The sequence below is a fragment of the Ambystoma mexicanum genome, chromosome 1q (genome assembly GCF_040938575.1).
Source record: "Ambystoma mexicanum isolate Mex_15411 chromosome 1q, UKY_AmexF1_1, whole genome shotgun sequence".
In the NCBI taxonomy this organism is placed as follows: Eukaryota; Metazoa; Chordata; class Amphibia; order Caudata; family Ambystomatidae; genus Ambystoma; species Ambystoma mexicanum.
In genome coordinates this window covers 1,096,093,110-1,096,108,136 of record NC_090922.1, presented here as the reverse complement: position 1 = coordinate 1,096,108,136, position 15,027 = coordinate 1,096,093,110, and the positions used below count along the sequence as shown (strand labels likewise).

Here is a 15,027-nt window from a genome sequence, read left to right as displayed (position 1 = left end):
AATAGCGCCATTGGTTAGCGCCGTACTCGGAATGAGGCCCAATGTATTTAGCAAACAGGACATTTCCATGCAGCATTGATGTTGAGCTATGCCTATCTGAAAATTATGTGCATTGGGATTCTATTGCAGTTACTACTGAGCTTATAAAGTGAAAGTTACACTTCTATTAAAGTTCATAAACTTAACAATAAGTAAAAGGTGGCTACATATTATCCGTGAAGATAGGATTTTGTTTTTTATTTCTGAAGATAAATATGTCTTGCAAAAGAAAGCAGTACTGTATGTTATAAGAGGATATATCCAAATGATGGCCTATCAAGGCTGGTCACTTGGTAACAGAGATGAAATGATTTGCTATTAAAAGTGACAGAATAGTACATAAAATTGATAAAGCACAGAGCAAAGTGTTAAACATTCAATCTGACTCACCTCATACAGGAAGTATGAAGGCTCTCGATACCCAGCTGGTAAGCAACAGTCAAGCATTCGGGTACAGATTGCTGCATTCCAGCCACTGGCTATAATCAACAGAAACATATATGTTTAAATTCTATCTGAAACAGGTATTGTATAAACCGTTAACCTGGGAAAAACAGTAAAATAAAATGTCAATAACTGTAACAAATGAAAATAACAATAATGCATAGACACATTGTAAAACTAGACATTGGACACTAGCTCGTTTAAATGCTATGGTAAAACTGTAAACCAAGGAAAAGCTAGAAATACAAAGGTTCCTCATTTTAAACACAAACTGAAAGCTTTAATTATGCTTAAATTTTTTGAGATGTGTTCTCTAGGAATTCCGGAAACTGAATTGCTAATAACTTTTGACTTGCATGACAGAGTTGGCTGATATTTTGCAAACAAAAAGATTTGTCACGGCCCCCTGCAGCAAAGCCCTACCCCACCTACCTGACTAGGACATTTGGGAAAGATTTGTAAAAAGAAATGTAAATGTTATTAAGAAAGCAATGAAATGTTTTTGGCCTACTATCATTCATTTTCCGAAAGAGAAAACGTCAACATTTCTCTGCTGGACAGAATTGGACCATCATGAACCGTTGACTCTATTTTCGGGAGGAATCTGAGGTTATTCCATTCAATAGTTCAAATATTTGACGGGGAAGGGGGGGGTTTCCCTTCTCCCAAAATTATAGCTATATGTGTCCCACGATGCATCACAGAGGCTTTTCAGAAATTGAAAATCTAACTGACTTAGTCAAAAATGCATTACTGCTGTGGGTCTCCTCAAGGTCTAGGCTCTTGAGTGCATGGCCTTCGGCCATGCACCCAATAGTCTAGGCCTTGAACACACCCACAGCAACGTAATGCCACCATGCATCATGTCAGCAACTACGACAATCCACATACACGCCACTGCCACCAGCACTCCTGCCCAACCTGTGCACCGCCATGGAGCTATGCAGCAACAAATTGCAACAGTTAACATAACGCCCATGTGGGCAGGTAACATTATGCACAAACGTAACACACGTAGGTAGCGGCACTTCACCCCAACTCCCCTACACCATAAAACACCTATTCACAGATTGCAATTAGCAGAATCCACAAACATACCACAGCTTCCACCACCTACCCATAGCCTTTCACAAAGTATTGTGTCACTAACCACAAATTATTTACAACATTTGGCCTACTCCAATAAATCTGCACACAGCATAGGCCTTGAATACACCCACAGCAACGTAATGCCACCATGCATGTCATCATGTCACCAACTACGACCATCCACATACACCCCACTGACGCACCGCTATGGAGCTATGCAGCAACACATTTCAACAGTTAACATAATGTACAAACAAAACACTCTCTCCTGCACCCCTGTGCACTTTCATTCACATACTATGGGTGTACCCACTTCCATTCACAAAGCATTGTGTCACTGCCGACCTACCCAAATTATGTTTGCAACACTGGCCCTACTGCAACCAATATGCACACACCTCACTATGCAACACCAACATCTACCGGATGCAGAGTCAAGCATGCGTTCCTGCGCTGGGTATGTTGCAACCCTACGGCTCTTGAGTGCATGCCCTAGGGCCTACAGCCTACGGCCTACGACCTTCGGCCATGCACCCAAAAGTCTAATCCTTCCACAGACCCACCGCACCTTCATTCACCCATACATGTCACCATGTGCCCAACTACCGCATTCCATCTGCAGCGCCCAGCTACCCATGCTCCCATCCAACTTAGTCATGTGCAATTCACTCCCCTTTTGCAATTGACCTGCCACCACTCACCATGAAAAGAGGTCGCCGCAAACAGGTTGTGACAGAAGCTATGGGGCCGTTACGACAGCTGCCTCCAATCACCACACAAAGTACTCGCCTACATATGTCACATGAACCACTTCCCACTCCCTCAGCCGTTCCCTCCCTTATTGCTTCCAACACATTGCGTATGGTACATTTTCCAGACCCTTCTGCCGCGCACTGTTCTCCGATATACCACAGCGCCTTTCCCAAAAAATGTTGACGCACAGCACGCTTCCCTCCAGCCAACCACCGGCCACGAGCCAATGATACTTCTGTCTGCGGAGCGAACAGGGAAATGGGTCCGCGCAGCGGACCCAGTTAACACGCATTTTTTGGGACGTGCATTTCAGTATTTTGCAAATAAAGTACTGGTCGGATTTCCACCAAAAACACAAAAGCACACTTTCTGACACAAGCCCTGCTCCTGCCACGAATTTAGTGAAAATCCGTCCAGCCATTCGGCCTGTAGCTGTGCGCAAAGTTTTTCCCCATTCAGCATATCGAAAGAAAATAATGTTTGAGACCACCCTATAACTTTGCCACCCGCCTGCCCATCTTTTCAGAATTCAGAGCCGACCATATACTTTTTTTTGCAAAGTTTGGTAAAGATTTGTCCAGGGGAAGCGAAGTTATAAGCTGCCGAAAAAGTGCACTTACTATGAGTTTAGCAACTTAACCATAACTACACAGCCGCTTTCGCGGGCCGTGTAATATATGAGAAACATTACATTTCTGATGCTTGTATCTGATTAGATGCATGACTTGTTTTCAAAATTGAAAAGAGATGTTGACAAGGCATGTTTGTAACACTATCCCTACTGTGAAGTGTACTGTGCCCATGGTCCTACACCTGTCACCTGTCGAACTGTGGTTATCCTTAGTTATCCATACCAGCGGTGTGCGGGAAAACCAATGAAAAGAAAAATGTTTCCCTTCCCTATCAAGCACTCACCAAGTGCCCCCTCAACTCTGCGTGCTCTCCCCACTCCTCTCAAGTCCTCCTCACCTCACTGTTAGGCAGAATCCTGTGCAGTGCCCTTAGGGACCACTACACACAATTAACACACAATTAAGACTACAGGTGGCAATACAAGTTTTACCTGTACTACTATGTCAGAGTGGTACCAGGCTTATCTCAAGAGTATATGAGCAGTAGCAGAGATTACACAAAGGGACCACAATTACGGTGACTCAAGCAAACACTGACTCAAGGTTTCAGGTAAAAAATATAAGTACATTTATTTTTAAACCATTCGTTATAAACACAACACTTCTATTAAACTCAAATAAAAACCACACGTTAAATATACAACTAACCAATCACTTTGTACAGTAAGTCTCAAGGTAAGTACCCTGTGTTTGAATGAACCAGTGTTACGAACAAAAACGTTACCGCAAAAACGATTGTTATCAATTTTTGACAGTTCAGTCTACTAAATAAACGCCTATCCGTGACATGAAATGCTACCGGGGCAAAAACACACTTAGCACCTGAGATACCCAGAGGGAGTTGGAGGCAAAAATCACAGGTGATATTTTGGTTAGGCAGGCAGAATCAAGAACCACTCAGAGACAGGAGTTCAAAAGTCAAAGGGCCGGAGCCAGGATCGAAAGACACTGGGGCCTGTTGCTGAAGATCACAGTTCACGATTCAACGTAGCCAAAAGTTCTTCGATATTGTCAATGTTCGGAAGCAAAAGTTATAAGGAGGGAAGACAAGGGCAAGCCTTGGAAATGAAGAAAAGGGATTCACACAGTTTCCTCAAGTAGAACACAGTACCTTGTTCCAATGGTGCAGCTGGTGCCCTGCCATTTGTTCCTGTTGGTTTCCCGCAGACCCACGATTCCTGGAGCTTCATTGTGAAGGAAGACATCTGAAGGGGGTCTGCACCACACCGGGATGAAGCCGGCAGCAGCGATGAGGAATAAAAGGTGCGCTCCTTAAAAAAACAGGAGAGGCTCTTCAGGTGGCTATCCGGACCACTACAGCAGCGTGCAGCGAATTCGACCAAGGAATGGGAACCTCTGGCTGTGGAAGATGAGCTGGTTATCTCCACCAAGCTCAAGGGAAGAAGACTCCGGACTGGATCTTCTCTGAGTCGTTGAAGGGAAGATAGCTCAGGACTGCAGCAGGGCTTCACCGGGACGGGGTAGTTGCAGCAGCCTTTGTTCTCTCCGCTTCTCTTCGGTTCCTTGTAGTTCCAGTGGCGACTCTCTGACTTCTAGCCCAAGAGACCCGCCTTTTATGCGAAAAACCCCCATTCACACAGCCCGGCTGTCAATCCCCCAGCAGGGGGGTTGTCCAGCCCGGATAACTACCCTGGCCAATCATGACAAAGTGCGACTTGGGTTTCTTAGGATACCCTGTGCAAGGGGTGACTACACCCCTCCTTCACATTCAGCCCACCTAGACACCCAGAAGCCCGCCAAAAGACAGTGAACAAAGAAGGCAAACCTAGTTTGCTGCGCAAAGTAAGACACAAGAAGGACTTCAACAAAAAGAAATGGCGAATAAACCCAACCGGAGCCAAAAGAAAGACGATTTGGTCAAGCGGGTTTATGTTCAAGGCTAATATAATAGCCAAGAACAGTACCACGTTTATCTAATATAATTGCGGTAGAAAAGTTAGGGTAGATACCACTGGCACCAGCCAAGTCTAAATGTTAAAAGAGCGAAACAATGCTCTAGGAGGTACAGATAAAAAGGGATACGAATTAACCCTTTACAGTACTCCATGGAAGATGGGGTGTACTGGATCTGTGGTAGATTGACTAAGTGACTAAGTAAAGTTAATGGTAACTTTACCCTTTTCTGGGGGACGGTAGTCGCCTCAGAAATGGAGTCAAGGGAAGTCTCAAAGACAACCCTTTGCCACGGCACTGAAGTTGTTGTGACACACACAAAAAGAAGGGGGCTACTGAAGTGGTGTAGTTCAGAGTCCACAATCACAAAAACAGGTAGAAACACATAGCAAAACACAGGCAAGAGTGGGGAAAAAGCTCTCACTCTTACCAAGCGGAAAAAAAAATAAACTCCAGAAGTCCAGCAAAGCTGCTGGGGGACTCACTAGGTGAGGGAAATTGGCCATAGATGAGAATTCTCCCTAACACTCACCAACCCTCTCCCATTCCCCACCTAACAGTTGTCGTTTCTGTGATGCACTTTCAATCCCGGTGTCAGGTAGCCACGGTTATCCCGTCAAATAACCGCGGCTACCAAAAAAATGTTTGTGCTTCGTGTTCTAAACTTCAGCCCCCATCTAACACTCAAATTTCACATGGTGTCCTCTTGTCTCCCCCCAACCTCTAGCCTTATGGTATTTTATTGTTTTTTTCACCTGTAGCATATACCAGGTAGCATTTTTTTGGCTTTTCGTTCTCAGATAGCATCGGGTATACCCGCTGTTATTGCTTGTAGCGAATGAAAAAAAAAATGGCAGCTTTTCCCTCCTGAAAAGCCTGTCTGTTGCAATGCACCATGGGAGACATAGCTATTATTTTGGGAGAAGGGGGCATCCCCTTTGCCGTCAAATATTTTAAAAGTACTGGACGCGGGGGCGTGGCCTGGAGCTCCGGCAACTCGGATGCTCCTTTAAGAGCCTGCCGTGACGGGCCTGCTGCGGCACCGAATTAAATGTAATCACGGCGATATAAACACCCCAGCTTCCATCTGGGGGGCGTCGGAACCTCCGCTGATCACTGCGGTCTCCACTCCGGAGCCGAACGGGGCCAGGAAGGCAGCCCTCAGTGCCCCGAAAGCAGCAGCCACTCCGCCGTCTCCTTCCAAAATGGCAGGCGGAGCTCAGGAACCCGGCGACTCGAAGGGGCATGTTCTCGGCGGGAGGGGCCCGGGCAGCACTCCTAAGTGATATTGGAGGCAACCCTGACGACCCGACCACAAGCCTTGCCTGGGGGCCCCTCAACCGCCGCCGCACGCAGAGCTCAGCGGCTACAGCGCGCCTCCTCGGAGCCCCACGGACCCGATGCAGCACCAGCTCTTGAGCCGTGGCAGCGGCCTCACCTCGCTCCAATTAAGCCCTGGGGTGCGGTTGCTGGTGGGCTCCACAGGCAAGAGACAGCGCTCGTGAGGGCGAATCCCTCCATCTTCTCAGCTTCTGTGATCCTACGGGTGCCAGGAGGCCCCTGAACCATAGGCAGGCTCTGTCAGGGGACTGACAAGGGCACTTAGCCCATAAAGCAAGCTAACTACTTGGAGGAGAAGACCCCGCAGAGCGGCCAACGTGGATCCAACAGGAGGGGCCCCACAACGTGGGAGGTGCCCCTCCCCCAGCGTCACCCCGGAACACCTCTGCTCCAGGACTAGGTGGGCGTAAAGCTGGCCCAGGAGACCCACCGCTGCTAGCGGAAGGCTCGGCATCCACCCCGCAGGGGTGAGACCGGGGTGCAGCCTCCGAGGTGGCCCCGCTCTTTCGCTAGAGACCTCACCTCCCACATCATGCACCGGACCACGGCTGGCCCTGCTTGGGCACCACTACTGGGGGCCAAGGGACTTCAGAAGCGGCCCTGACGCTCCCAGTTGGCAGCTCTTCCCTCCAGGGGCGCCCCGGCCTACTCTGCCTCCCCCCACTGCCTCTGTATAACGGTGGTGGTCATCAATCTACAGACTCCTACGTCCCAGCAAATACCATCCCCATATCCTCTTGCTCGTGTCAGGCCCCGGCCCGGCCCGTCCCGTCCCGGACACCCCCGCTGAACACTGAGGGACACTAGAAGTGCCTCTGCTCTTTCCACTCTGCTGCCCCTACTTCCTGGGGCGCCCCGGCCCACCCTCCCCTATACCCCCCACTTGCACAACACAACAGTAGGTGACTGCAATCTACAAAATCTCTTGACCCGCCAAACACCAGCTACAGACCCGCCACTTCTACTTCAACATCCTCCACGGTCTAAGCTCGTACCTACCAGCGCTCTCCCACCTACGCCCCGGAGGGTCCTAGAGTCCACCTTTCAGGAACCAGATCTAGAACAATGGCAAAGCAATTGAAAGTGGGCAAGAACTCAGACATCGCATCCATGCCTGACCCCGTTAAATCCACCCCACCAAAAGCTCAGGAGGAAAGGGACTCCTTAGCCACCAAAGAGAACATACAAGCCCTCATGGCCGACATTAAATCTGAATTCAGATCCTGCATGACGGAGCTTACCACCAAGTTATAACACACAGACCAAAGGGTTAACGAGATGCAACAAAGACTGGGGGAGATCGACGACCGCTCCCAGGATCAGGCGGCTGCACTGGGGGAAATCCAAAGCTCTATAAGATCCTTACACGACAAATGTGAAATCCTGGAGTTCAAGCAAGAGGATTTGGAAAACAGGGCCCGGCGAAACAACCTCCGCATCCGTGGGGTTCCATCTTCTGTGCCAGACAAAGACCTGGCTGAATACGTGGGGGACTTTTTCCAAACTTTGCTTCCACACCTAGACAAACCACAACTCCTTTTGGATCGCACCCACAGATTGCGCCCACGATGAGGGGTGGACTCGGACCTCCCTCCAGATGTCATAACAAGAGAGCACTTCTTCACTACAAAGCAAGACATTTAAGCTATCAGCCGCACCCGAGACAAACTTTCCTTTCAGGGGTCACCTCTCCAGATCTACCAAGAACTCTCCCTACTCACCCTCCAGAAGAGGAAATCCCTCCAGCCCCTGGCGCTCTTCTTGCAGAAGCAACAGATTCGGTACAGATGGCTGTTCCCAACCGCCCTACAATTCTCATATAACGGTACTTTACGCAGAATCAGCCACCTTGAAGACGCCAGCAAGATCATGCGACCCTGCGTACCTAACAAGGATACTTCCCCAAGGTCAGAGGACCACACGGGCCGGAATATGGCTGTTCCTCCAAAGCCTAGGTGCTCTTCATGGTCCAAGGTCCCGCGAAGTAGCAGGAGAAAATAAAGTGCAGAGTACACTCTGCTGGAGGGTTGCCCCTCCCGGGGCTGTCCTCCAAACACCGCTGCAGAGATGCCTCGCCGACCCTGACCCAGTCACGAATAATCACGTCCGACGCATCAGGCCCTACTGACAGCCCGTGCCCATTTCCAAGGTACATTCCATCTTTGAGGCCTTGGAACTCCGTTACACTTGTATTTCCACGATTGGCCCTGTTGGCCAGAGGGATGGCCACACTCACAAAATTGGCCCCCTCACAAGTTATGCTCCTCCGTTGGGGGCATATGTTAAAACCCCAAGAGCAAGGTGACCTGCTCTTGGGCTACCATAGTTAGTATGGCTAACATACCCCCGGGATGCCAGTTAATCGACACCTCACCGACCCCACACCCCGAAACATAACAGCAGGGGCGGATCAATCGAAGGATCATCATACCCTGAAGTTCCTTACTCTGAATGTCAATGGATTGAATTCTCCCGCTAAACGGAAGTCAATTCTGAAAAAGCTCCAAGACGAGGATGCAGCTGTAGCTCCGATACAGGAGACCCACCTGCTACCGGAAGATTGGGGACAGCTCCAGTCTAGATTATTCCCACTTTAGCTTTTCACCTCAGGGAGCTCCAAGAAAAGCGGCACAGCAATCCTATTCAGAAAGGGCCTGAACCCTCAAATCCTGGATACTAAATCATGCCCGGAAGGCTGATTCATGGCAGCCAAATGTTGATTGCTGGGAGACATATACACTTTTGCTTCAATATATGCCCCCAACACTGGGCAATCAGCCTTCTACGACTCTGTGGGCGACACCTTATCCCACTTTATAGAAGGCCAAGTTATAATCGGGGGAGATATCAACGGATTGCCGGACCCTACGAGGGACTGATCCCACCCCCCCACTTCCAGAGACTTAATTAAAGCAATCAGCCGACCGCGCTTGTTTAGAACGCTTGAAGTGGTAGACTCATGGCGGATCCTCCACCCCTCAGAAAATGACTACTCCTTCTACTCCTATGTCCATCAGACCTTCTCGAGGATAGACCTCCTCCTGACGTCTGCCCAGATGCTCACCTACACCGAAGAGTTATCTATCGGCCCCCGGATTTTGTCAGACCATGCCCCAGTAATCATTGAAATTCTAGCACATATACCAAAGCCCAATTCCCCTCCCACATGGTCACTATATGACCCAATTCTTAATGAAATGCCGCTCAGGGACAAAACTGCAAAAGCGATCAAAACTTCCTCAGGGAAAACCCAGCAGAAGACACCTCCCCCGCAAACACCTGGGACGCCCTAAAGGCGGTGATCAGGGGTGAGCTAATCGCACAAGAGGTGGCATTCCATCACAACAGACGACAGGCCCGCCTAGTCTTGGAGGAGGAACTCAAAACGACGGAAGAGACTCATAAGAAAAAAGGCTGGTCTCCCAGTACACAGCGAGCCATCCGCATCACCAGGAAAAAAGTAGATGCTCATTACGCCGAACATACGGCGCACCTCATGGCCAAAGCCAAGAACAATAAGGCCAATAAGGTGCTGGTAGCCAAGCTAGCCAAAGCGAAACGTAACAGTACCATCATCGGCCTCCGAGATTCACAGGGGATAATTCACTATGCGGAATCCAAAAAACTACATTTGGCGGTGGAACACCTGTCCCAGGTAATGACGGCACCCTCACGGAACCAAAACAAACAAAAGGAGTACCTACGTGAGGCGGCCCTCCCCCGACTACACGACTCGACCAGAGTCCCCAATCACAGGTGAGGAGGTTGAAGAAGCTATTAAGTCCTTCAAACCCAGGGCCCAGGACCCGATGGTTTCTCCACAAGATTTTACAAAATCTTTAAACCCCAGCTGATTCCTCCCTTGGTGGCACTCTTCAATTCCTTTAGGGAAACGGGGACGGTGACCCCCTCAATGCAAGAATCCTCCACGATCCTCCTTCCTAAGACAGTGAAAGACCTGAGAGACCCAGCCTCTTATAAGCCGATAGCCCTCCTGAACATCAACGCCAATCTATATTCCAAGATCCTGGCTAACCGCCTGGCGCGCATTCTGCCTGATATTCACTCTGACCAAACAGGCTTTATCTTAAACAAATCTGCAGGCGATAATGTGCGCAGAACCCTGAACCTGGTCGACTTAGCCACACGAAACTCCCAAGGGCTGGTGTTGATGGTTCTTGACGCCACCAAAGCGTTTCACAGGGTGGACTGGTCCTTCAGGCATCTTACTTTGGAGGCCTTTGGATTTGGCCGTGCATTCCAGACAATGGTCCTGGCTAACTATAAAGCGCCAAAAACTCTCCTCAGAATCAATGGTTCATTCTCGCCCCGGTCTCTCTGACCTGCAGGACCAGACAATGCTGCCCCCTATCTCCACTGCTGTTCACGCTCATCATGGAACCTTTCACCAAAAGGATCAGACAGAACAGCTATATCATGGGACCTCACTCCAATCTGTCGCAGCATAAAATTGCCCTATACGCAGATGATGTGCTGCACACAATCTCGGAACCCCGCACCTCATTACAACATGCCCTATCCGAAATAGCCAGCTACGGCGAGGTCACTGGCTTCGCCATTAACTTCACCAAATCGGTGGCCCTGAGCATAGGTCTCTCCCCAGAGGAGCGGGAGGCCTTGATCCCAATGTGCCCAATTGTATGGAAGAGAAAGTCCATCCCCTACCTAGGGGTCCAGATCCCAGCAAACCCGAGGGACAAATTTCAAGCTAATTTCTCCAAACTCTTCAGGGAATTCGAGGATGACTTGAAACGCTGGGCATCCCAGGAAATCTCCCTGATGGGTCGTATAACGGCCTGTAAAATGAACCTTTTACCAAGATTCCTCTATGCCTGTTCATCGCTCCCGGTAGCAATCCCAACACTCGACCTAAACGAGTTACAGAAGAAGATGCTCCGGTTCATCTGGAAGGGCAAAAAAGCTACAATCCCCCAGAAGACACTAGTAGGAGACGCAAGACTTGGGGGTCTGGGGGTCCCCAACCTGCAGGCCTACAGGGCAGCAGCACAACTAGCTCACGTTCGCACCTGGCAAATAGCCTCCGACCGCCCAAGATGGTTGGAACTTGAGCAATCACGGCTCCCGCTCCCCCTTAGATTCCTTCTGCATATTCCATCCGCCCTCAGAGAACATGGGGAGGGCCTCCTCCTACTGGCAACCAAACACATGCTGGCCTCCTGGAATTGGGCGCTGAGACATAAGGGGATCCCGAGGGGACTGAGCCCCCTATCTCCAATCTTCTATAACCCAATCTTTTCACCCGGGACGCATCCGCGAAATTTCCAGAATTGGATAGCGGGAGGCTGTGAAACTTTGGACCAACTATATGAGGGCGCCCTCCCCTGCACTTTTGAGCAATGTAAGGAGCGTTTCCAACTTCAGGAGAGGGACAGGTTCACACACTTTCAGCTGCGCCACTGGTGTTCACATCCGCAAACCATCCAAGCAGCCACGCGCCCCTCAAGGACCTCCCATCCCGAGGCAGAATATCCACTCTATATAGACGATTTTCGGGGGACTTTCTGGCCAAAAAGACCCGGGCCATGGCCCAATGGAAAGCAGACTTGGGACACCCGCTGGAGGACCGGGCCTGGGTGGACAACTGGACACGAACTCACGCAGCATCTACTTGCGTCACCAATAGAGAATGCGCGTATAAAATCCTACTGCGCTGGTACTACTCCCCTCTCAGGCTTCGTCACATGAACCATTCCCTCGACCACCTTTGCTGGACAGGATGTGGCCGACCGGGCTCTTTCTTCCACTGTGGTGGGCATGCCCGAAGGTCCAACAGTTTTGGAAACTATGCCTAGCGGTCATCGAACAAATCACCCAGACTCCGCTCCCCCTCGAGCCTGGGCCCGTTCTCCTGGGGACCCCGATCCCAGGGATTTACCCATGCTCTGGAAACAAAGCCAAACTACTGACCCAATGCCTCCTGGTGGGGAAAATAGTGACCGCCCGCTTCTGTAAAGCTCCGGAAGGCCCCTCGATGATCCAATGGTGGGGTAAACTATGGGACATCTTGATCGGTGAAAAGGTGACAGCAGCAAAAGCCAGAACCCTCCACTGTTTCCAAAACGTGCTGGAATATGATCGGAGATTCCCCGCTCTGACCTTCAAGCCCACTAATGCCCGGCGAGTCCTAGGGACCACAACGCCACCTGAAGGGGGAAGCATAATCAAGGTGGACATAACGAAGCACAAACTGGTGGGGAGCATACCTGTATAGGGCAGGGGAGGGCGCTGGGTGGGGGGACATTGAGGGGAATGAATATGAGCCATGTTACCTGTTTTATTTATTGTAAGCTTGTTACCTTGCCTTGGTTTGAAAAATAAACATATTTTAAAAAAAAACTACTCCATGCAATAATCCCAGACCCCCACCCCAGAACTCACATGCCTGTGTTGGTTCGTACCTGGCCCAATTCCATCCAGCAGTTTTCACTGTGCACTCAAGCAAAACTGATCTTTTTTATCTATGGGAAAATGAATGGGGACTAGGCCAAAACTGCTTTTTTTGTTTTCTTAATAACTTTTTTATTTTTTAACAAATCTTTCCCAAAATATCCGATCTGGGGGCGCGATCCGTCAGTACAATTTTGTCTGCAAAACGTCAGCTAAATCTGTTGTACGAGTCAAGTTATTAGCAATTCCTTTTTTTATTTCTTTTGTATCTCAATACTCAAGTATAGTACATCAACTGCCACACTAAAACAAATATTTTAGATATAGCTTCAGATATAGATAATAAAAAAAGATATGTACCCTTTTACAAATACCATTTTTATTATCAGATACCAGAAAATAAACAATATATGCCAAATAAGGAGGCATAAGCAGAAGTTATATTTAAAATGCCAGTTTAAAGGTGGAAACAGTTTTTAACATCTACCCTCATCTAGAATTTCCCTAGATAGCAATTAGGAACCACAAACGATTTGGACAGTCTACCATTTTGCCATTTTTATGCAATCATCTGATTTTAAAAGTTGTTTTCCTCCACCTGCATTGAAATAACAAAATCCCTAATCCAACACCTACCCCCGCTTTTCAATCGCTTTGCAGTATATAGCCTACCAACCTTATTTTGAACACCTTGCATCACCCAAATCCTAATAACATCATCTTCCAGTGCACATTAATTCATACGTTATCACTTTAAACCCGTCTCTGCACATCATTCTTCTCATCTCCACTGAATTTATTATCTTGCATATTGTTCAACAAAAGTGAGTCACCCTTCCACTACCATCAATTGTGTCACATTTGCCATGTGCATTAATTTATTCAATTTTGCCCAAACCCTAATTAACCATTCTTTTTTGATGGAAGAAATGATCTATTCCAGGTTTTTACTAAACATGCCCTTGCACACAAATTGCAGATAAGCCATGAAGTCAGAGATTCCGCAATTGTTGATATTTCAAGCAAATCCGTCAGAGGATCGTTTGTCCCAAATTCCCCCTTCACTTCTTTCATCCATGATAGCATTTCAGATAAGTATACTGAGCAGACCTGCATCCTCAACAAAGATGTCAATGAGAGCCCACCTCACCACACCCCCACCACTACAGTGGACTAACCTTAGGGAACATCTTGGAGAGCCTATGCAGCAGGCATCGCCATCTATGTTGCAGCTTTATCCCAAGCAGTGTATATTGTGATGCTATTGAGGTTTTGAAAGCCCTGCTACACATCATTTCCCACAGCATTTTCGGCAATTGCCTCCCTATTTCATGTTCCCACTGGGCACTAATGAACTGCAGAGCATCTGAATTGCTTCCTATCTTTTTTTTTTTTTTTAAATCTGTTTTATTATTTTCATTGTGTCATCAACGTGAATATACACAAAAAACAAAGTGCAATCACACCCATCCCACCCTCCCCCCTCCCTATCCCAACTTGTCCGGGCCCAAACGTGTTACACCACCAGTTCATCCACGTGATTGTTGTGAGTCATCTGTGTCATTGCCAGAGGAGCTTCCCTTGTTGGGGCTGAACAGCGTAACCGTTAGCTCCACCCATTGTAGTAGGTCGTCTGAGGTGTCCTGCCTTTGTTGGCACTGCGCCATCTCCCAGACCGCTGTCTCTGCATTCGTCCATTTGCGGAGGTCTTGCCACCAAGTCAACAAGCAGGGGGCCCGCGGGCGCTTCCAATTCATTGCAATGCGTCTCTTCGCCAGTATATACATTAGGTCTTTTAGTTTATTGAGTGGTCTGTTCTTCTTGCTTCTGGGGTATCTGCCGAGGAGGCATGCTTTTGGCGTGTGAACTTCTAGGGTGATGTTCGCCTCGGCCACCTTGGCTTTGACCTGGGCCCAGAAAGACTGAATGGCGGGGCATCCCCAAAACATATGTATCATCGCCGCGTGGGCTTCGCTGCATTTGGGGCACCCAGTGGTCTCAGCCCCACTAAATCTGGAGATGACGTCTGGTGTGAGATACGCTCTATTCGTAATGTAGAATTGGATGAGTTGGAACCTGGCGTTCCTGGATACTTTCCTGTGGTATCCCATTATGGCCCCCCATTCATTGTCTTCGAATTGTGATCCTAGTTCCTGTTCCCACGCTGCCTTACACTGGAGGTTTCGTTGGGTGACGCTGTCTAGCAGTGTGTCATATATTCTCGAGGTCTCATGGCCACCCTCGGCCGCCCCGAGCAGGTCCTCAATGTGTTCGTGACCAGTGTTTAACGGATCCGTCGATGGCCAGCGGGTCACCAGTTTCCTAACCACTGCGTTGTGGAGTAAGAACTGTCCCGTGTGGATGCCAGAGATTTTTTGTAACTCCG

General features: G+C 48.8%; 1 protein-coding gene across 3 annotated transcripts in view; it reads right to left on the bottom strand.

Moving 5' to 3' along the window:
- The window catches only part of BTBD8 (BTB domain containing 8), a 2,362,893-nt gene that overhangs the window by 1,390,210 nt on the left and 957,656 nt on the right, over nt 1–15,027 (bottom strand). For all 3 annotated transcript variants that reach the window (XM_069641787.1, XM_069641786.1, XM_069641785.1), the window contains exon 8: nt 430–518. In XM_069641787.1, the coding sequence (XP_069497888.1) occupies nt 430–518 (89 nt within the window). The remainder of the gene's footprint in view (nt 1–429; nt 519–15,027) is intronic.